The 22,015-nt window shown below is 47.4% G+C and overlaps 1 protein-coding gene across 4 annotated transcripts; it reads left to right on the top strand.

Moving 5' to 3' along the window:
* Positions 1-129: 129 nt before the first annotated feature.
* Positions 130-19,731, top strand: MGAT1 (alpha-1,3-mannosyl-glycoprotein 2-beta-N-acetylglucosaminyltransferase). Of its 4 annotated transcripts, none has more exons than XM_065918362.1 (3): positions 130-263; positions 1,433-1,854; positions 17,197-19,731. In XM_065918362.1, the coding sequence occupies exon 3, from the start codon at positions 17,321-17,323 to the stop codon at positions 18,662-18,664; it is 1,344 nt and encodes a 447-aa protein (XP_065774434.1). In that variant the 5' UTR covers positions 130-263; positions 1,433-1,854; positions 17,197-17,320; the 3' UTR covers positions 18,665-19,731. The 4 variants fall into 4 exon arrangements, with proteins under 4 accessions (XP_065774434.1, XP_065774433.1, XP_065774432.1 ...); XM_065918361.1 differs by lacking the exon at positions 130-263 and adding an exon at positions 406-517; XM_065918360.1 differs by lacking the exons at positions 130-263; positions 1,433-1,854 and adding an exon at positions 6,759-6,919.
* Positions 19,732-22,015: the final 2,284 nt, after the last annotated feature.

Genomic DNA, 22,015 nt, shown 5'->3' with positions numbered 1-22,015 from the left:
CGCGAGTCCAGCCTGGCCAAGCAGTCTAAGCACCAAACTTCACCAACCGGTCGAGGAGTCATGCGCATGCGCTCTTCTTCCCGCGCGGCTCGACGTGACGCGACCGCCACACTCTGCCCCGCCCCTTCTTGCACAGCCGTTACTCTTGTCCCCATGTCCTTTCTCACCTGCACTCTGTCCTGCCCACACCTCGTCTCCAGTTCTGTGACTAGTAACTGCAGAACAACCTCAAATCCTGCAGAGTCACGTTCCGTGCTCCCTTGGTGGCGGTGATGATGGGCGGGGGGAGATAAGGCGGGATGACGGGAGGCGGCAGATGCCGCGGACCCACTTCCGGAGGACGGGCGGAAGTGGCTGCGGTAGATGGTGGGAGGGGGAAAGGAGTGCGAGGGGAGGGCCGGGCGCCGGGGGTCGAGGGGGTGGGGCCTGGGCCGGTACTGGGGACCGGGCCTGGGGCCTGGAGTCCGACCAGGGGCGGGCTGCGGATACCTGCCCAGTTTGGGTGGGCGGGACCCAGGTAAAGAACCAGCGCAGATAGAGCGAGGGTTGTTTGGGCTGCAGAGGGGTGCGGGGGTCAGAGTCTAGAGAGGGTCGCGTTGTTACCCTTTTTCCCAGTGAACACAGAGCAAGGGGTTCTGGGGAGAAGGGTGGGAGGAGTAAGTTCTTGACTGGGTGGGGGGGCGTTCTTGTAGATGCCACGCCCCTACAGGAAGGAAAGGCGCGTGCGTGCGTGTGTGTGTGTGTGTGTGTGTGTGTCTGTGTGTGTCTGTGTGTGTTTAAGAATAAACTTAGAAGGGAGGGGGCGGCCGGGGTGGGCCACTGGATTGAAAAAATTGGAACATCACTGGGGCTATTGGTGGTAGCATTCGGGCCTCTAACATTTCAGGAAAGTGCCCTCGGGAGTCGCCTCAGGAAGGAGTTTGACGGAGATTGGGAATTACATCTTTGGCACGAAGCGGGGGGAGGTATCAGTGAAGGGAAGAGGGCAAAGAATGCTTGTAGAAGGTGCCAGCATCTAGGTCTGGTATGGATTTAATTCAGACTGGGAGAGTTGGCCGATTAAAACACTGCACACCCTAAGAAGCTTGGGAGATGTAGGGCGATTAGTGTGTGGCACAAACGAGGAGAACAGGAGGAGAATGTTCTTTTCTGTATTTCTTAGAAGACAGTCTCCATACAGCAGTGGTTTTGGTTACTTTTCTGTGGTGGGATTAGGCGCTGTCTTTCCTTTATCTTGAGTCATATTTGTATACATATTGTTGAGGTGACTGTTTTGGGGTGGAATATGTGAGTGAGGTAGGTACTTTGAGTAACCTTGTGGAGTGTTTAAGGAAGGGTTTTTGATGATAATCTCATTTAGGTAGGAAGTATTAGGGATTCCTTTGGGTATATAATAGATTAGAGAGTGTCATGATGTTTAAATATTCTTCAGGTTAACAAAGAAATCAGCTTCCTGGGCCATGCCGGTTCTAAGGCCTGTTTCCTCTCATGAGCTTCAACGGAAGACGGACTCTCCAGCCCTCACAGTGGATGACTTTCCTTCCCTGAACAGGAGATGGGATAGTACCTGGGATCTGCCTATCACCAGACTCTGGGCTTAATAAACCAGCTGAATGAAGGGATGTAATAGACCTCTGGGAGGGACACTGAAGCCTGCAGGGGGGGGAGGGGCCTGGACATACTCCTTCCCCCCCAGACTCCTCCCACACAGAGTCCACTCAGCCATGGACTTTGGACCTGGACCAGAGGAGAGAAGCTGCACTTCGGTGTTTCTGATCTGGGATTCTCAGTTTTGGAAATGGAGTACTGGATGGGGTTTTGATGATCTTCAGGGGAGCAGCTGAGAGAAGAAAGGTAAGGTTCCTGTCTCATTTCCCACTTGGTCTCTTGTTGCTCCTGTGCAGATAGTGTTGAGTGGGGCGAGTCCGGGGACACTGCCATTCAGAAAGTGCCCTGATGAGAACTCTTACCCTGATGGGTACACAGGAAACTTCACCTCTCTTTCCCTCTCAGGGTGCAGGCTTGTTCCCAGTAGCTCCTTACCCAGATAGAGTACCTTGAAAGGAGTTGGGAGCAATGGCAGTTGCTCCCAAGGAGAACATAAAAAGACTTTAGGCCTCTGCAAGGAGGTTGTATTAGATTACTTGTAAGGGCTTTTTCCACACTGGGGTAATTGGATTCCAAGTCAGTTTGGGCTAAATACAACTCTGGAATGGATTATCCAGGCTGAGGCAGGCTGCTGTGTTTTGGGGACCTAACTAAATAGAGCTGCCTTGGGTGGGGGCAGGTAGCAAATGGTCTGGAATACCTCCTAAGTTGGCTCTCCTCCTTCCCCTTTAAGGAAATGTAGGCCGCGAAACCTCACTGTAAGAGCAGAGAAACAGAACACAGGTTTGGGAATCAGGATTTGTGTCCTAGCTCTGCCTTTCTTAGTGTACACCCCTAGATATGTCAGTTAAGCGATGCCATGTTCTCTCCACTTGCAAAATGGGGATAACTAACTTTCCAAGTCCCCCACAGGTTGTTTGCAAGGAACAAATGAAATGATAGATTTTTCAGGAGTACCCAGGGCCATGTGCATGTAGCAGAGTAGCATTGCTATTGCTTGATATGCTTGTATAGTTGCATAGAGAAAAACTGAATTAGGAGTTCTGTTCATTTATTGAATTAGTGTTCTGGCAAAAGTCTTACTTGTGCTCAATTAAAAACTCTGTCTTGAATTTGTCTCATCCTGTTGCTACTAGCCAATACCTGGCATCATGAAGTGGTGGCAAAGGTGCATGGGTTCAAAGAGAACTCAGATTAAGGGATTCTGCCAGGTACCTTGTGGCTGTCAGAGCTCTCCAGTCAGCTGGCCTCTTTGGGGTAGCAGACCAAAGAGAGGTGGAGAGAAGTGTCAGTCTCAAGGACCAAGTGTCTGTTAGGAGATGGAGCTCCATTTCTTGGAGTGAGCACTGGGCCTTTCCTTTTTATTGCCATAACCTGGTCCTCTCTCCTGCTCTTTGAAGTGACAGTGTTTTTCAGACCGCCGTTTAGCCTTCTATATTTTCGCAGGCTCTGTTCCCACTTAAAGCAGAAGCTGTTCATTTTACCTTCTTACCTTCTGTTCCTTCCTTGAATTCCAAGTTACCTATGCCAAGATGCCTGGTTTTCTGAGTGACAGAAACAGCGGAAAGAAGAGGTGATGGAAATTTTGATAGACAGTAGGATACAGTGAACTGGGAAAGGGGTAGGAAACTTGGCTTCTAGCATCTCTTTGCCTCTCACTAGCTGTGTAATACCTAGGCCTCATATTCAGTGTTCATTTGCAAGCTGAAAATTGTGTATTTATGACTTGGTTTCTTTCTTTTTCCCTTCCTTCTTTTCCATAGGAGTCTGTGAGACCCCCAGTGGCCTGAGGGCTGGGCAGGCAGACCTAGGTGGACTTCCTGGCCCTAGATATTTCTTCTCTAGTCTGATGCCTAAGGTAGCTCTTTTGAGGCTGGGCTTCTACTATAGGGTGGGTCTGTCACCTCCCCTAGCTTTGCCCAGCAAATTCCTGGTGCTATTCTTTGCTTAGACACTGGGATCACAGTGATCTTCAGGGATATGTGGTCCCAGGCCCTCATCCTGCCTAGGAGGCCTGTGAGTGCTTCGAAGCACTTGAAGTACCACAGAGTCGTGCTGTATTGGTACAGTGCTTACATTATGTGAAGTGTCCAGGCTGTTGTCTTGTGTCAGTTTTTCGTCACCACATTGTTGTGAGGAGAACAGAGCAGGGATTATTCTCCCAGTTTGATGCGTGAGGGGAAGCTACAGAAGCCCTGAGCAGGCAGGGCTTGCCTTAGTGTAAAGTGGCAGACGCTGTGATCGCCTGCCCAGTTCTGTGCTGCTTCTGTAGCATCTGACCTGACAAGGGCCGGTCGGGACTCTGCTGCAAACCTCCAGGGAGGAGAACTCGAGGGCCCTGTCAGACAGCCTCTCTGGTAAGATGTTTCCTTGTTAGAGTGAGCCAGAATTCCTCTCCCCTATTGTTTCCAGCAAAAGCAGTAATCCTTCCCTCAGCCTAACCTTTCAATAAGACAGTCCTCTTGACACAGCCATTGGCCTTCTCAAAGGGGCACCATGATGCCAGGGCACAGCACTCATTGGGTGTTCAGCCACTTAGCCAGGACCAATAAACCACATGCTGTGTGTATGTTGTAACTGAATTTGTTTATACCCTTCTTTTATCCGAAAGGAATTGTAGGTGACTAACCAAAAGTTCCATTTAATAGACATTGCTCAGTGGTTATTGTGTTAATCTTTTCTCTTTTCTTTGATTTTGGTGAGCTGAGTTTCTGTGTTGTCGAGGGGAGTAGAGATATCGGGAGGAAGTAAGAGGGGAAAAATAGATACATCATTGATTTAAAGCTTTGCTTTTATTTCTACTTATGGTTTCAAGCTAAAATCTGTCTTATGTTCAGAGCATGAATTCTTTGCGAATTATACAAAAATTCAGGATATCTTGGGCATTGTTTATGGGAGGGCAGTTTCCTGGGACAATTTTCACTTCCTTCTTGTCTATCCTCTCCTTTTTTGGGAGTAGTGGCTAGGACCAGAACTTCCTATTCTTCCATTTTCACAGAATCCAATCCCAGTTTCATCCCCAGAATTCAGGCACTTGACTCCTTGTTTCTGCCCTCCTTCCCCTATAACCCTTCTCCGTGAAACATCCACCAGGAGCCCAGGGCCTCTTTTCCCAGGTCAATTTGGCACTCATCACCTTGGAATCTTGCCTCTCAGAACACATGTTTTCTTTTGCTTCCATCCAAGAATTCAGCTCATCCTGCCTCTCTAACCAGGTCCTTTGTTTTGAGACAGTCAGGGAATTTCTACTCTTAGATCTTCTGTGAGCCTTGAAATTTAAACAGAGGATTATAGTAATGGTGTGTGAGTTTTGGTACACAGTTATCTTCTCTCTTCCCTATCGAATAGCCTTAGATAGAGGAGGATGATTGGTAGAGATGGGAATCTGTCATATTCTGGGCTAATTGGTTTCCTCACATTCAGCATTTTACTCTGGCCTTTGTCCTGGGACAGTGATCTTAGCTTTTGATATCTTGGATCCACAGTGTTTCCCATCTTTTCCCAGTTTTAGGAAACTATGGTTTTCCCTCTTGCTTTGACATGGAGTATTAGTATGTAATAATCCCATGCCCCCCTCATGAGGAAAAGTTTAGAGAGAGGGCAGAGATACAGAAACATTGGCTGCTGACTGGCCCATAAGTGTGGACTCCCATCTTTTGCCACAGTCCACACAATCGACTAAACTGGACACCCTGGACACACACACACAGTCCAGCGTCACTGAGGTGTCAGCTCTTCTTTCATTCTTCTCTTTTAGGACCAGGCTCCAACTGCAGGATTTCCCTGCTGCCCCACTGTGTGCTTGTCATGCTGAACACACAGCTATCTCAAACACTCAAGGCTGCATGAGAAGAGGGAATGAGTGCCATCTTGGAAGTAGGACTGCCTGGGTCTAAAACCTAGCCATGACCCTCATTAGGTCTTGTGACCTTCAGCAAATTGGGACTTAGCTTGAGCCTCAGACTCTACATCTGTAGAGTGAGATGACAGTGTATATTCTGCAGAGCTGCTAGGGTTAAAGGAGAGGCTGGAAGTGGGGTAGGCTGTAGGTGCATGTGAAGGCCACTGCAATTTTGTTTTAGCTCCAGACCCCCATGCAGGGAATTTTAGGTCATGTCCTGCCTTTGTTTCTTTAAACCGCTGCATAATTCCTAGTTTCACTTAGAAATAAGTTAGTGAGTGATGTCAGTAACCACACACCATGAAGTTCCAGACTGCTCTGTGCTCTGAAACACAGCGGAGGGAAGTGGATGGGGGCAGGTGCTGGTGCCAGAACAGTGTCTTGATCACATGCTAGCGCTGGCTGTGGACCCAGTCCTTCTCAGGAAAGTTATCTGCATGAGTAACCAGTAGTTCTTAGCTTCCCACCTTCACTTCTTAGGGTCAGATACAGATGTCTAGGCTTTTCCAGGGTTCCCCCTTTCCCCCTTTCACAGGTCTACCCCAAAGCATGCTTGAGGCCTTCATTTCCTCTTTGGGTCTAATGGTTCTCCCCTAGGGAAAGGTCTGTCTGTTTCTACTCTTTTACTCTGAACTAACAGCATTATCTACCCCGAAAGAAAAACCAAAAACAAGGGTGGGTGAGGGAAGCCAGCTTGTTCCTTCTCGGTTTTGACTGCAAGTGTTTCCTCCTGGCTTCCTTTTGGCACCCTGGTTCTTGTTCTCACTTCCCTGTAAGCTGCAGCCTCTGTGATGCCCTGGACTCCTCCCTCCCGGAAGCCAGCGGTTGGGGGAGCAGGCCCCCAGATTCTTGGCTTTGGGTTTGGTAAACGCACTCCTGAGGTAAGCTGCTTGGCCTACCTCTGGCAGGGCTATTCCCCTAAGCTCCACGAGATTCTGCACTCTGGCTGGGGCTGGGCAGGGAGACTCGAGAAGTCTGGACTGGAGTGGATTAAGCGTAATTGGTTTGATGGGTATTGACCCGTGGAGTTGCGATTGTGAGCAGCGAAGGGCCCAGTAGTAACAGTTATCTCCACTACATCTCCCGAAGTTGGGAACCCCGGAAAACTTGGGGTGTCCAGACCTCGAGTCGTTCTGAGAGATCGGGCGTTGGAGACGACCTGGGGAGAAGGGGCCCTGGGCGAGTTGGGGCAGACAGCTCCGCCCCTCGGCCTGCCCCGCCCCGCCCCGCCTTCCCCGGGGAAGGGCCACGTTGCCCGCCCGGCTGTCCGGGCCGGCGCGCTGCGAGAAGGGCCGGCCGGGCGGAAGGCGCCGGCAGCCGCGCGAGCGCCTTGAACGCGCCGGGGCACCCGGCTCGCTCCCCACGCTTCGGGGCGGGCCAAGTTCAGGGCCGGGAAGTTGGAAGGACCTGGTAAGTGGGAGCCGGGGAACGCCGGCATCCGTCGGTTCTGGGGTTTGTTCCCGGAAGGGGATCGAGGTTTCTGACTGAAGGAGGCCCCGCCGGAGGGGAGAGGGCGCTTCGGGACTCCGGTACCGACTTGAGAGGCTGCCGCTTTCCAATCCCTCTGTGTCCCCCGACAGCCTCGGTGCATGAGAGCCCCAGCAAGAGGAAATTGGCCCGGGCCACCCGGAGTCACGGCCGCACGCCCCTCCTGAGCCGGGAAGTGGAACTCTGGCGTTCCGCTTGCGGAATCCCGGGCCTCCAGCTGTTGGAGAGAGGGCGGGCTCCGCGAGGAGGGGGGTGGTTGTGAAACTCACCCTCCGGGCGGACCTGGGTGCGGGGCTTGGAGGAGCTGGTGTTGCTGGAGAGGGTTGGGAAGAGGAATCCGAAGTGGCCTTTCCTCAGACTCCACCCCAGAGTCCTTTCCAAAAGTTATTAGGGGTTCTCAACAGCTCTGAGAAAGAATTGACTCAGTGTGGAAATAAGTAAATTGTCAAGAAAATTTGCTCCTACTTGTTTGCTAATGTGTGTGAAGTAGGGGGCCCTGAGACGTGCAGGGCCCGCATCTTATAAACTCCCGAGCAGAAGGGTTGGGGCCAGCTAGTCTGTGTCTCCGCAGGACAGTGAGCCCCGAAGTAAAAGGCTCTACCTTGGTTAACCTTTGCCCCTGGGATGTATGTAATTAGTCTCTGCTTTAAGAACATCAACTGGCTAAGACTGTCCAGCTTTCTCTTCTGTCATTTATAATACTTTTCAGACCATGTAGCCTTTTCTCTTAGATGCTTACACCCCCCACCCCCACACCCCCACCTCCCCCACCGCGTCTTCCTTCGATTCCGAGACAATTGAGCTCTCTTGGATTCCCCACCCTGACCTTTTCTCAGATTAGAAAGCAATGTGGTGTGTTTAACCTCAGTGGCGTATGTGACAGGTTAAACTCATTTCCTGTTTGGGACACTGAGGAAGTTACTACTGTTCTTTTTGTCATCAGATCCCAGGGACCTTGGAGATGATCCACATCAAGCCTCTCCCTGTACAAATGCAGGAACGAAGGGACAAGTGACTGCTCGAGGTTCCTTGGTTTCCCAAGGCTTTGTGCTTTTTTGCTGCACTAGCATCATGTATCCCGTTAGCCTTTTCCAGGATGAATAACCTGTATCCCTCCTCTCTAGGTCTTATTCTCTTAAGTCCTTGAATTATTTAGTGTATCTTCTCTGACTCCCTTTCAGTTCTTCCATCCTTTTGAAATTGTGGAGCCTGGTACAAGATACAGGAGGATACATTATTAGAGGAGGTCTAATAATGAACAAAAAATAATTCAATTAAGTCTCCATTATCTCTGGCATGTCTGTACTTTCTCGGTTTTTTAAGGCAGTGCTTTTTTAACATGCTAAGCAAGACAGAGATGGAAGGGAAGTTCTGTCAGCATTCATTTCCATGCCTTCTAAAAACTAAATAAGACTTCTCCATTTGTGCTCATTTTTGACTATCAGGTGTTCTCTTGCTGTTTAATAAAAACACCTTTTTTTTTTTTTTTTTTTTTCCATAGAGGACTGGCTAGAGAGTACTATAGGAATCAGAGTGTTAGAAAGGGTTCTTACAGCTCCAAGGCAGTTCTTCAGAAGAAAAACCTGAGACTTACAGGAGTTGGTGGGACCTACCCAGAGCCTCCTGGTTTTTGATTGAGGGTCTTATTCACTAAAAAGGCTCATTCCTCATTCCCACCACAGTGTACTTGGTCTTTGTACTTGGTGGTATGGACCAGCTGTGTCACTTCCCTGAAGGAGTAGTGAAAACTCTGGCAAAACAAAGTTTGAGTTTGAGTTTGTGCTTTGCAGGCAAATGTCACTGATAACAGAACATCAGGTGCTCAGATCAAGGTTAAGGACTGTTCTATTTTAGAAAAGGAAGGTGTGTCCGATTCTATTTTCCCAAATGGCCACAACCTTAAACATCCCATTCTCCAGTTGTTACCGTAGGACACTGCCCTCCTGCCACCTGGCTGTGGTGGCTGTGTTTCTTTTTCCTTGAATGTAGGCAGGACTCATGATACCTCTGACCAGTGAATAAGTCAGAAGTGATGCAAGGTTGGATCATGAAAAGGATGCAGTTTTACTTGGCTTGCGCTCTTTCTTCAGGCAGTCACTTTTTGGAGTTCAGCCTCATGCTCAGGGGAAGTCCATGCCATGTGGAGAGGCCACATGGAGGTGACTCCAGCTGACATCTCAGCCAGTGCCAACATCAACCTGCAGACATATGAGAGACTAAGCCTTTAGAGGAGTCTTCTAGCTGAAGTCACAGACATCATGGTGCAGAGGCAGGTCATCTCCTTTGCGCCCCAGTGTCCAAATTCCTTACTTGTAGAAACCAAGAGAGAATAAATGATTGCTCTTGTTTTAAGCCACTAGGTATTTTTTATTATTCATCAGTAAATATATAATAAGGGAGCATGTATGTATAGGGGCAGGACCTCAAAATTTGGACTCTTGGGTACACAGGGCAAAAGGAACACTTGCCCTTTGTACCAAGGCTACTTAGATTCTGCATCACTCATCGTTTCAGATACTCATTGCTACATAACACATCACCCTAAAAGCTAGTGGCTTAAAACAACAGAATTATTTTATTCCCGTTTCGGCTATGTCATTTTGCTTCTGGTCTTTCATGTAGTTGCAGTTGGATGTGGCTGGGGCTGGAATCATCTGGAAGGCTTCCTCTCATGTCTACTGTCTGTTGCTGACTGTCAGCTGACCTTACTGTGGTTGTCAGCCAGAATACTTGGAAGGTATCTAGTTCATGTGGCTGGGCTTCCTCTTACCTTGGTGGCTGGGTTCCAACAATAGGCATCTCAGGAGCATCAAGTAGAAACTGTTGACTTTCATGAACTAGTCTTAAGAAGTCACATAATCATCACTTCCTCTGCAGTCACAGCTCAGAGAGAGGAAACATTGACCCGACCCACCCTGCCCCCCGCCCCAAGCTCTGGAGGGAGGCGTGTCATTGTCACTTTGTAAAAAGAGCATGTAGAATGGGATGTTTTGTAGTCAACTTTGAAAAATGTAATCCTTCATTGTTAGGCTTCTAATTTAGTCTTTCTCCCCAATTTAGTTAATAATGTCCTCCATCTAACTACTTGAACTTCATACATGTGCCAAGCACTGTAAGAGGTTTAGAGGTCACAGAGCCTTTTTTCTGAGGAGTAAGGGAGAGTCAGGTAAGTCCAGCTGCAGATTCTGTTACAGTGTGGAGAGGAGGGCAAGGGGTGTGCAGAGAGTGTGATGGGAGTATCGCTGTGGGGAGCCCAAGTCTGCCTGGATATTAAGGAAGTACTCACCCAGACTGGGTTCTTAGGAGGTACCATGCTTGTCAACGGGGCTTTAGATGATTTCAGCATGCAGGACCAGCCAGAGCAGAGACAGCAGTGTAGGGGGTACTAACTGGGGGAGGTAAGTAGCCTGTTGAGGCCAGAGTATGCAGTTCATGGAGTTAGTGGTTGGAAGTGAGGTTGAAAGGGATGTTTGAGTCAGTTTGTTGTGAAGGACCTGTGTGTCATAATAATGATTTTGAATTTTATTCTGTGGGTAATGGCAGTATGTTTTTTAAGGCAGGTGAGTGTTGTGACCAGGTGTGTACTTTAAGAAGGATGCTCTGTTGCTATTGGGAAGGTTGCTTAAAGGGAAGCAAAGTTAGCGATAGGTGGACCAGCTGAGAAACCCAGTCAGGTTAAAGGGTTTGAGATCTTGAAATGGGATGGTAGCAGTGAAAGAATTACTTTGTCTTCCACTTTCGTATTTCTGAAATTCTTGGGGCTGGATGTGTTTCAGAATTTAGAAATTTTTGGATTAAAAAAGATGACCTGGTACATTTATGATATAGTCTAAGATCTGGAGCACCATACCATAGTCCAACATGTTTATTTCTGTAGCAAAATATATGAATGGGATAAATAAAGGCTATAAGTAGCCTCACATTAGATTAGATTTCTCCAAAAGAGGTTATGCCAAACAAGTGTGGTAAGCTTCTGTTTTTCAACACTTTTTGGACTTGGGAATTACAGTTAAGTGATTGTAGGTGTGTGACATACACACGAAAGTCACTTTTTTGTTACAGGCAAATCTCCTGAATGTTGAGGATCCTAGCATAGCGGCTTGGCAGCACTGGGGGAGCTGGTCCACCTCAAGTAACGTGTAGCTGAGGGGATTTGACAGATACTGAGCACAGTGTTGTGCTGGTGCTGATGGTTGTGAAGGGGAGGTGGACCTCACATGGGCCGATGGTATCTAGGATGGTGTCCGGCGAGAGGTCAGAACCCACTCGGTGAAGGAGAGAGAGAAGAGCAAGCCAGGCAGACAAGCACATGCAAAGGCCCTGAGGCAGGCCTGGATGTTTGGACCCTGGAAGGACCCTAGTAGAGTGGTGCAGAGAGAACCACCAAGAGAGGAGGCAGACAAGTGATGGGCTAGCACTTACCTTGTTCATGCCAGGCACTGTTCTAAACACTTAATGTGAATTATCTCAGCCATTCCTCAAAGCAACCCAATGAGGTATTCTACTACCATTTCCATCTTAGAGGTGAGAAAATTGAGTCTCAGCAATGTGAAAAAACTCAGGGTGACACCCAAGCATTGCCCTGGGCTGTCTGACTTGCCCTTGTTACTGCCATACCCTCCATACCGGTAGGACTTGGAGCGACAGTGCCTCCTGGATGGGCTCTGTTGGCCAAGAGATGGACTGTCATCCCATGGGCACAGCCATCTCCTGGAGAGTGCATGCGTTTGTGTATTCACACACCACTAACTTGTAGGCAGAGTAGAGGATCGTGCCCTGGAGAATAAGGGGAGAAGTAGTAGGAAATGGCACTGGGACTGTGGGAGAGTCTGTGTGGAAAAGGGGTGGGCCTGGGAATAGTTATGTCCTGTGCTCCAATGGCAAGAGAAGGAAGTTCTGTTTGACAATTTAGAGGAAAGGGTTGTGGAGTGGAGAACAAAGTCCTGAGTGCTAAGTTGGAGGCCTGGTGGACTGGGGCAGCTGTTTGCTATGGGCTGTCTAGCCATTCACAAGGTTTATAGACTTGCTAAGGGTACAGTCTGCAGAGGGGCTGAGAAGATTGGGTTGATCTGCCTGGCTTAGAAGGGTGGTGGGGAGGTCTGGGCCGTGGGGTTGTGGGTGTGGTCTACCTAGTTCTAATGTCTGGAGAAGAGTGAGGATGGATATGGTCCCTTGGGGTTTTGCCACCACTCTGAGAGCCTCTTGGCCTGAGGTGGCTCATTGATAAGTCTGAGACAGGCCTGCTCTTCCAGCCCTGAAGCCAATACTTGAAATGATGGAGTTCAGTTTCTCTTTTCTTTCCCCCTTCCTTCTGCCTGAAGTCTTTTCCTACCCAGTCACTTGGGAGGCAGGACATGGAGGGTTAGGGATTCCAACACTGACCACATCCTCAGGCAGAGGGAAGAAAAACTGGGAATCTGTGTGTGTTTCTCTTCTGGGAAACCCTGATTGGTAAATGAGCACTGATGAAATGGAAATTTAATGACACAATAAAACAGAGGCTTCCAAGAAGACTGGTGCTATTGGAGTTGTGAGTGTGGATGGTTTCTGGAAGGAAGATAGGAGGAGGTGATGCTTGCAGGGACTGGAGGGATCTCAGAGGAGGGAGGCAGGATCCATTCCCTGTAGAGACCATTAAAGATCAGCCCTTTGATCCTTGGATACTGGATCGGCCTGTTTGAGAGCCCAGGAGCACAGAGATGAAATCTGGGACCCGAGATTCTGGTTAGCAATAGTGAACTGGGCTGTGAGGCAGAGGGTAGCTGGCAGAGCAGCCAGCACAAGAGTGCAGACCTGCAGCTTTTGGGTGAGAAGTGTTGAGACCAGAGGCAGGAATGCCAAGGTGAAAGTTGCATGGTCAAGAATGGCAGCTGTCCAGGCATTGAAGGGTGTGGTAGGTCCTTTAAGTAATGAGGTCTGGTAGAGTGAGGGGTCTGGCAGGACCATGCCTTTTCTTGTTGGCTGTGTGTCCCAGTCTCTTCCCAGAGCCTGGCAGAGAGCAGGTCGCGTCGTGGCAGATGGTGGAATGGTTGAAGAGTTCAGGACAAATAGATCGTCCCCAGTTCTGATGTGTCCAGCTGGGGCCATATTGGACGAAGCTAGTCAGAGCTGTGGGCTATGTCTCTGTTTGATTTTATTTGAAAATAACTTCAAAATATACAAAAGTTGCAAGATTAAAAATGGTGTAAGGATTCTCTTATTCCCTTTATTCAGATCCACCTATTAACATTTTGTTCCATTTTCTCTTCATATTTATTCTTGATATTTTTGTTCTGAACCATTTGAGAAGTTGCATCTACCATGGCTCTCTATACCTAATTACTTCATCGTGTATTATATAAGAATTGGGATATTCTTTTATATAACCACAGTGTGGTTATCAACTAGTCATAGTTGATATTTTGATCAACTAGATATTTTGATATACTGTCTATATTCTAATTTTGTCATTTGATGTAATAATATCTTTTTTAAAAGTTTTATTGAGGTATAAATGATATACAGTAAACCTTATGTGTTTAAAGTGTGCATTTTCATAAGTTTGTTCATATATATTCAGCCCATGAAACTATCACCCCCACAAAGTTTCCTAGTAATACCTCCCCTGATGGTCTCACTGCCTCCATTCCTAGGCAGACACTGATCTGTATGTATTCCTTCATATGTTGCAACATTATCTTGAGATTTGTCTATGTGTATGTGTATCAGTAGTTTGTTTCATTCATTTTATTTATTTTCTGTGCTTCATTTTAATTGCTGAGTGTTATTTCGTTCCGTGGATAAGCCGCAGTTATCAGTATCCAGTGCTGATGAGTGTTCGGGTTGTTTCCACTTTTGGGCTGTTATGAGGAAAGCTCCCTCAAACATTCTACATGTGTTTTTTTTTTTTTTTCTTTTCATTTTTATTAGTTGGAGGCTAATTACTTTACAATATTGTAGTGGTTTTTGTCATACATTGACATGAATCAGCCATGGATTTACATGTATTCCCCATCCCGATCCCCCCTCCTGCCTCCTTCTCCACCCGATCCCTCTGGGTCTTCCCAGTGCACCAGCCCCGAGCACTTGTCTCATGCATCCAACCTGGGCTGGTGATCTGTTTCACCCTTGATAGTATACATGTTTCGATGTTGCTCTCTCTAAACATCCCACCCTCACCTTCTCCCACAGAGTCCAAAAGTCTGTTCTGTACATCTGTGTCTCTTTTTCTGTTTTGCATATAGGGTTATCGTTACCATCTTTCTAAATTCCATATATATGTGTTAGTATACTGTGTTGGTCTGTATCTTTCTGGCTTACTTCACTCTTGATAATGGGCTCCAGTTTCATCCATCTCATTAGAACTGATTCAAATGAATTCTTTTTAATGGCTGAGTAATATTCCACGGTGTATATGTACCACAGCTTCCTTATCCATTCGTCTGCTGATGGACATCTAGGTTGCTTCCATGTCCTGGCTTTTATAAATACATGGGTTTTTGTATACACATTTGTTTTCATTTCTCTTGGGTGTATATGTAGGAGTGAACTTGCTGGGTCATATGGTATCCCTGTTTAGCATTTTGACAAACCGCCAAACTACTTTAAAAGGACTTCAGTGCTTTATCTCACACCATATATGAAAACTAATTCAAAATGAATCATAAATGTAAATGTAATACTTAAAACTGTAAAACATAAAAAAGAAAACATAGGAAAAAAATCTCTGTGACTTTAACAAAGATTTTTTTTTTTTTTTTTTGCAGTTATGAAGTTTATTGTGGGTAACTTACACAAAGGAAGTATCGGGCAGACAACAATCCAGAGCCATTCATAGCTACAAAAGATTTCTTAAATACAACACCAAAAACATGATTCATAAAAAAAAAAAACTGAAAATTAGAAATCATCAAAATTAGAACTTCTATTCTTAAACTGATTCTATTATGAGAATCAGACAAATTTTTTATTTTTGCTAGTCTGATGGGTGAGAAATGTTACCTTAGTATAGTTTTAATTAGAATTTTTCTTATCATAAGTGAAATTGAACACCTTTTCATACATCTATGGGCCATCTTAGTACTTTTTTGTGTGAGTTATGCTAGTGTTTTAGACAGGGAATTTTTGGCTTTTTTTCCCCTCAGTTTTTAAGAAGTTTTTTGTCTGTTAGGGTATCGGCTTTTTATTTGTGATGTGTGTTTCAAATATTCTCTTCCAGTTTGTTATTTTTCTTTTGACTTGGCTTATGGTGTTTTTGGAGAAGGAAATGGCAACCCACTCCAGTATTCTTGCCTGGAAAATTCCTTGGAGAGAGGAGCCTGGTGGGCTACAGTCCATGGGGTCGAAAAGAGTCAGACACAGCTTAGCAACTGAGCACACATGGTATTTTTAGCCATGCAAAAGTTTTGTATTTCTTACTACATCTGTATTTTAGGGCATCCTTAGAAAGCCTTTCCCTATACTAAGCTATAGAGGAATTGACATAAATCTTTTAGCACTTGTATGTTTTTAATTTTCTACTTAAATATCTAGTCCACTTGAAATTTATTCTTGTATACAGATCTTATTTTTGTCCACAAATACTTGTATAAGACCATTCTTTTTTTTTTGCCCCAGTAATTCTAATTATCCTCTTTATCATACATTAGATTTCTACATGTATTTGGGTCTATTTCTGTAGTTGAAATTCTATTCCTTTGCATGATCTGTTTAATTTCCATTCCGTGAATGGTCTGTTTACACATCAGAACCGCTTTGTGTTGTTCATTCACTCAGTTGTGTCCGACTCTTTGTGACCCCCATGTACTGCAGCACACTAGGCTTCCCTGTCCACCATCTCCCACAGCTTGCTTAACTCATGTCCATTGAATTGGTGATGCCATCCAACCATCTATCTCATCCTGTCATCTCCTTCTCCTCCTGACTTCTGTCTTTCCCAGCATCAGGATCTTTTCCAGTGACTTGGCTTTTTGTATCAGGTGGAAAAAGTATTGGAGTTTCAGCTTTAGCATCAGTGCTTTCAGTGACTATTCAGGGTTGATTTCCTTCAGGATTGACTGGTTTGATCTGATCAGCATCACACACTTTTAATTATAGAGGCTTTGTCATGTGTAGTATATCTGGTAGGGCTAGTCCCTCTTCACAGCTTGTTCATTTTCATCATTTTCCTAGATGTTCTGTTTGAACTTCAGTGCCAGTTTGACTAGCTCTACAAAAACTACTTTTATTGAGATTTTTGATGAAGCTGAGGTGTCCTAACCAAGAACAAGGGATATTTAAGTCGCCTTTTGTCTTTTCAGGAATTATAAGTTCCTGTAGGTTTTTGCATATTTCTTGTTTATTCCTGAATAGTGTATCATATCATACATTTCATATCATTTCATAGCTATTATAAATAAGGTTTTCTCTTTGCTGTTTAATGAAACAATGAAAAAATTCATTGTTTATTTGATGAGTTATTATTTGTGGATATGAAGGCTATTGATATTTGCACGTTAATTTTTACCTGCCACTACCTGACACAATTTTTTGATTGTTTGGGTTGGACTTATCATTGTTTCTCTTAGAGTTTTCCAGGCATATTCTCATAGCATCAGCACATTTGTACTTCTGCCTGTAATTGTATTCTACAGTCGAATTGCATTGGCTGATCCCTCCAACAGAATGTTAAACAGTCATGTAGATCTGGTCCCTGACCTTCATGGGAATGCCTCTGGTGTTTCCTTATTAGGTAAGGTGCTGGCTTTAGTCCTGAGGTGTGGCATTAAGAATTTTAAAATCAGTAATCTTTGGGCAGTTTGATTTGAGGAACGGGAGGCAGATGGTCTTACCCCCCACCTCTCCTAAGCTCTGGATGGAAGATGGTAAACAAAATCTGTCAGGTAGAGAAGGAGTGTGTGGGGTTCCTTTGCTTCCTCTCTTCCACCAACATCATTCTCTACATATACTGCTCCCCCACTCCCCCCTCAAAGAAACCCACATTTCTTTTTAGAGGATTCATAAACTCATTTTGGAGTCGGGGAGCATGCTCTCCTAATCCTGTTCTTCCATACAGATTGACCGTCTGAATTAGGGAATGGGTAGCTCTTTTCTAAGAGAGGTCTGGAGTTAACCTCCTGGCCTTCCTTGTCCTGACCTTTCTCATCTGTTTCTGCCCCCCTTCTTCTACTCTGGAGCAGCCCTGCACCTTGTGATGATGGTTGTTTTTCTCCTCTCCTCAGGTTCATGGCTGCTTCCTAATCCCGGAGCCCAGAGGAAGCATCCCTAGAACCGTGGGGCTGTGAGCCAGGCAAGCTGAGGGCAGCCTTGAGCCCTACCCTTCCCGCCTCCCCTGCGGGGGCCAGGATGCTGAAGAAGCAGTCTGCAGGGCTTGTGCTGTGGGGCGCCATCCTCTTTGTGGCCTGGAACGCCCTGCTGCTCCTCTTCTTTTGGACACGCCCGGCGCCTGGCAGGCTACCCTCAGACAGTGCTCTTGATGATGACCCCGCCAGCCTCACCCGCGAGGTGATCCGCCTGGCCCAGGATGCCGAGGTGGAGTTGGAGCGGCAGCGGGGCCTGTTGCAGCAGATCAGGGAGCACCATGCTAGGTGGAGCCAGCGGTGGAGGGTACCCACCGTGGCCCCGCCTGTCCCGCCGCGAGTGCCTGTGACCACTCCACCAGCTGTAATCCCCATCCTGGTCATCGCCTGTGACCGCAGCACTGTTCGGCGCTGCCTGGACAAGCTGCTGAATTACCGGCCTTCAGCTGAGCGCTTTCCCATCATCGTCAGCCAGGACTGCGGGCATGAGGAGACAGCCCAGGTTATCGCCTCCTACGGCAACGCTGTCATGCACATCCGGCAGCCCGACCTCAGCACCATTGCAGTGCCACCCGACCACCGAAAGTTCCAGGGCTACTACAAGATTGCGCGGCACTACCGCTGGGCACTGGGCCAGGTCTTTCACGAGTTCAAGTTCCCAGCAGCCGTGGTGGTAGAGGATGATCTGGAGGTGGCTCCAGACTTCTTCGAGTACTTTCAGGCCACTTACCCGCTGCTGAGGGCCGACCCCTCCCTCTGGTGTGTGTCTGCCTGGAACGACAATGGCAAGGAGCAGATGGTGGACTCTAGCAAGCCCGAGCTGCTCTACCGCACAGACTTTTTCCCTGGCCTGGGCTGGCTGCTGTTGGCTGAGCTCTGGGCTGAGCTGGAGCCCAAGTGGCCCAAGGCCTTTTGGGATGACTGGATGCGCCGGCCAGAGCAGCGGCAGGGCCGGGCCTGCGTGCGGCCCGAAATCTCCAGAACAATGACCTTTGGCCGCAAAGGTGTGAGCCACGGGCAGTTCTTTGACCAGCACCTCAAGTTTATCAAGCTGAACCAGCACTTCGTGCCCTTCACCCAGCTGGACCTGTCGTACCTGCGACAGGAGACCTACGACAGGGATTTCCTTGCACGTGTCTATGGTGCTCCCCTGCTGCAGGTGGAGAAAGTGAGGACCAGTGAGCGGAGCGAGCTGCAGGAGGTGCGAGTGCAGTACACGAGCAGGGACAGCTTCAAGGCCTTTGCCAAGGCCCTGGGAGTCATGGATGACCTCAAGTCTGGTGTCCCCAGGGCCGGCTACCGCGGCATTGTCAGCTTCCTGTACCGGGGCCGCCGTGTCCACCTGGCCCCACCCCAGACCTGGGATGGTTATGATCCTAGCTGGAATTAGCAGCACCTGTGTGTCCGTCGTGGGCCCCCTCCTTGGCATCTCATGACCTAAGATGGGACCGCAGTCCCTGGACTTCATCGTCCTCTCTGTGTTTCTCTCTTGGGTCCATTTATCTTTTTTTTTTTTTCTTTTTCCGAGTGGCATTCAAGTGCACAGATGTTAAGGTGAAGGTTATTCTCTCATTCTCAAGGGGGTCAAATCAGGGGACTCTTTCTGGGATATGTTGGGGGACTTATTAAGCAAGAAACCACTGTGTGGTAGGAGGGACTTGGGCTTGTCATGGCCACACACGTCCACATTCCAGGTGTTCTCCTAGGACATCAGCGGAGAGGTTGGTAACTTTAGTTCTCTTGATCAGGCCTTTTTCCCTGTCCTGGCTCTTCTAGCCAGAGTATGAGCCCTCTCCCTGTACCTGTCCCCGGCCATCTCTGCTTTCTCCCAATTGGAGTAGGGGTGGGAGGCTGGATTGTGTGAGAAGGGCATGTATCTGTGCCAGAATGAGACTAACCAAAGGGGTTTCATCATCGTCAGGGTCTGGATAGAGCTGTTAAGTTGTCAGGGTTTACTGCCTCCTGCCTGTATCTCTCTTCTTCCCCTCTCCTTCATCTCTGACCTCCTCTCAGCTCTTCTTTCTATGCAGCCCAGCCCTTCAAGATTCTAAGATGAAGTGGAGAAGGGGAAAAGCAGACATTCCCTCAGCTCATCCTCTGTGATGGGGAGAAAGCCTTGGATGCTGGGGCACCCCTCCTTCATTCTTCCTCTAAGAAACAGACTGCCCCTCCCGCCTCTCCTTCCAGTCCTTTCCAAAAACCAGTCCTTTCCCTGTTGCTCTAGGACAGTTCACGTTAACCTGGCTTCTGGAGGCCCTCTCAGTGTGAGGTATGGCAGCCAAGACCATTCAGCCCAAACTCCCTCTTCTCTCCCAGACGTCCCCGGGCGCGCAGATCAGGAGGCAGGTGGGCTGGAGAGTAGCGTGTGTGTTTTTGTTCTTGCCTGACCTCAGTTCATGGAGGAAAGTTTAAGCTACAGAATTATTTTCAAAAATAAAGGCTGAATTGTCTGAAAAACTGTGTGTTTATGTGTCCTGGAAAAGGAGGTGGGAATGGAAAAGGGAGGTGAAGGGTGGAGGAAGAAAGGAAAAGAATGAGGACTGAAGGAAGGGGCTGCACAGAGAAGTAAATCCATTGGAGGAAGAAAAGCAGATGACAGGAAGATAAGAGCAGGGAGTTGGGGGGAAAGGCATAGGAGAGCTGAGGAGGGCCCTGGGTGTGAAAGGCCAGGCTTGGAGGCGGAGAGGACCTAAGGCTTTACTCCCCTACTGCTAATCTCTGTAGAGGTGGGCTGTGGCCCCTCAAGGCCTGAGAGAACGTGGGCCTCCGCTCCTGCAGTGAGTACGTTGTGTGGGCGCCCTCTGCTGGCCCAGGCACCATTTCCTAGGCATCTGAGCTGACAGCTGGATCAACTCTGGCAGTAGCACTTGGAGCGTGAGAATGGCTTTTACACTGCCACCCAGAACACCCACACATAAATGGAAAACTTTCCCTGAAACTATTCCTGAGAGTTTCTGTTACCCACCTTTTTTTTTTTAATGCTGCTTGTAACCCATCAACTTGATTTCGTTATTGGGTTTGAAAACCCTGGGCTAGGTGACTTTGTTGATACTAACCACCCTTGAGCATCACACCAGGTGGATGAGCTGTGGAGAAGGGGGTGTAAACAGGTCACTGAGGGAGCAACTCTGGCCTCGCTACTGGACTCAGGAATTTTCTCTGTCCTAAGGGATGTTGAAGTTGAAACTCCAATACTTTGGCCACCTGATGCAAAGAGCTGACTCGTTTGAAAAGATCCTGATGCTGGGAAAGACTGAGGGCAGGAGGAGAAGGGAACAACAGAGGATGAGAAGGTTGGATGGCATCACTGACTCAATGGACATGAGCTTGAGTAAACTCCGGGAGTTGGTGATGGACAGGGACGCCTCGTATGCTGCAGTCCATGGGGTTGCAAGGAGTCAGACATGATTGAGTGACTGAACTGAACTGAACTCAAAGGAACCAGTGTTCAGACGTTCATTTTAACCTTGTAGATTCTTGTAGAGCTAGTTTTGTCTTCCCACATCCTCTTAGATGGATTATTTAATGTTGTTCTGGGTTATAGGGACATGGTCATTGTCCAGGATTTGCAAGGTGCTCTATCTCACCTGACACAACAGGGCCAGGTGTATTTTGGTCTTGGCACTAAAGTAACAGCTGCTTACCGAGTGCATTGTTTTATCCTCCACAATTAAAATTAACTCATTTAATTCTCAAAAAGGTCATGGGTAGTAATGCTCTGATTTTACAGACATGGAAATGGCACAGAGAGGATCCTTTGGCCAAGGCCACACACCTAGTTGAGGTGGAATGGAGCCCATGTTTAGTGAAATTAAAGATGCTTGTTCCTTTAAGGAAAGTAATGACAGACCTTGTTCAGTTCAATTCAGTCGCTCAGTTGTGTCTGACTCTTTGTGACCCCATGGACTGCAGCGTGCCAAGCTTCCCTGTCCATCACCAACTCCCGGAGCTTACTCAAACTCATGTCCATTGAGTTGATGATGCCTTCCAACCATCTCATCCTCTGTCATCCCCTTCTCCTGCCTTCAATCTTTCCTAACGTCAGGGTCTTTTCCATTGAGTCAGGTCTTCGCATCAGGTGGCCAAATTATTGGAGTTTCAGCTTCGTATCAGTTCTTCCAATGAATACTGAGGACCGATTTCCTTTAGGATTGACTACTTTGATCTCTGTAGTCCAAGGGACTCCCAAGAGTCTTTTCCAACATCACAATTCAAAACCATCAATTCTTCAGCGCTCAACTTTCTTGATGGTTCAAATCTCACATCCATACATGACTACTGGGAAAACCATAGCTTTGACTAGATGGCCTTTGTTGGCAAGATAATGTCTCTGCTTTTTAATGTGCTGTCTAGGTTGGTCATAGCTTCTTCCAAGGAGCAAGCGTCTTTTAATTTCATGGCTGCAGTCACCATCTGCAGTGATTTTTTAGCCCAAGAAAATAAAGTCTCTTACCGTTTCCATTATTTCCCCATCTATTTGCCATGAAGTGATGGGACCGGATGCCATGATCTTCGTTTTTTGAATGTTTTTTCACTTTCTTCAAGAGGACAGCCCAAGACAGAGTATAAAAAGCTGAGACATCACTTTACTGACAAAGGTCCGTAAGTCAAAGCTATGGTTTTTCCAGTAGTCATATATGGATGTGAGAGACCATAAAGAAGACTGAACATCCAAGAATTGATGCATTTGAGTTGTGGTGCTGGAAAAGACTCTTGGGAGTCTCTTGGACTCCAAGTGAAA

Source organism: Muntiacus reevesi, chromosome 1 (genome assembly GCF_963930625.1).
Source record: "Muntiacus reevesi chromosome 1, mMunRee1.1, whole genome shotgun sequence".
Taxonomy (NCBI): Eukaryota; Metazoa; Chordata; class Mammalia; order Artiodactyla; family Cervidae; genus Muntiacus; species Muntiacus reevesi.
The sequence above is the reverse complement of the archived record's forward strand: the minus strand, read 5'-3'. Positions and strand labels throughout refer to the sequence as shown.

Excerpts from the sequence above, each read along its gene's own strand:
- MGAT1 (XM_065918362.1), top strand. The coding sequence starts at position 17,321 with ATGCTGAAGAAGCAGTCTGCAGGGCTTGTGCTGTGGGGCGCCATCCTC.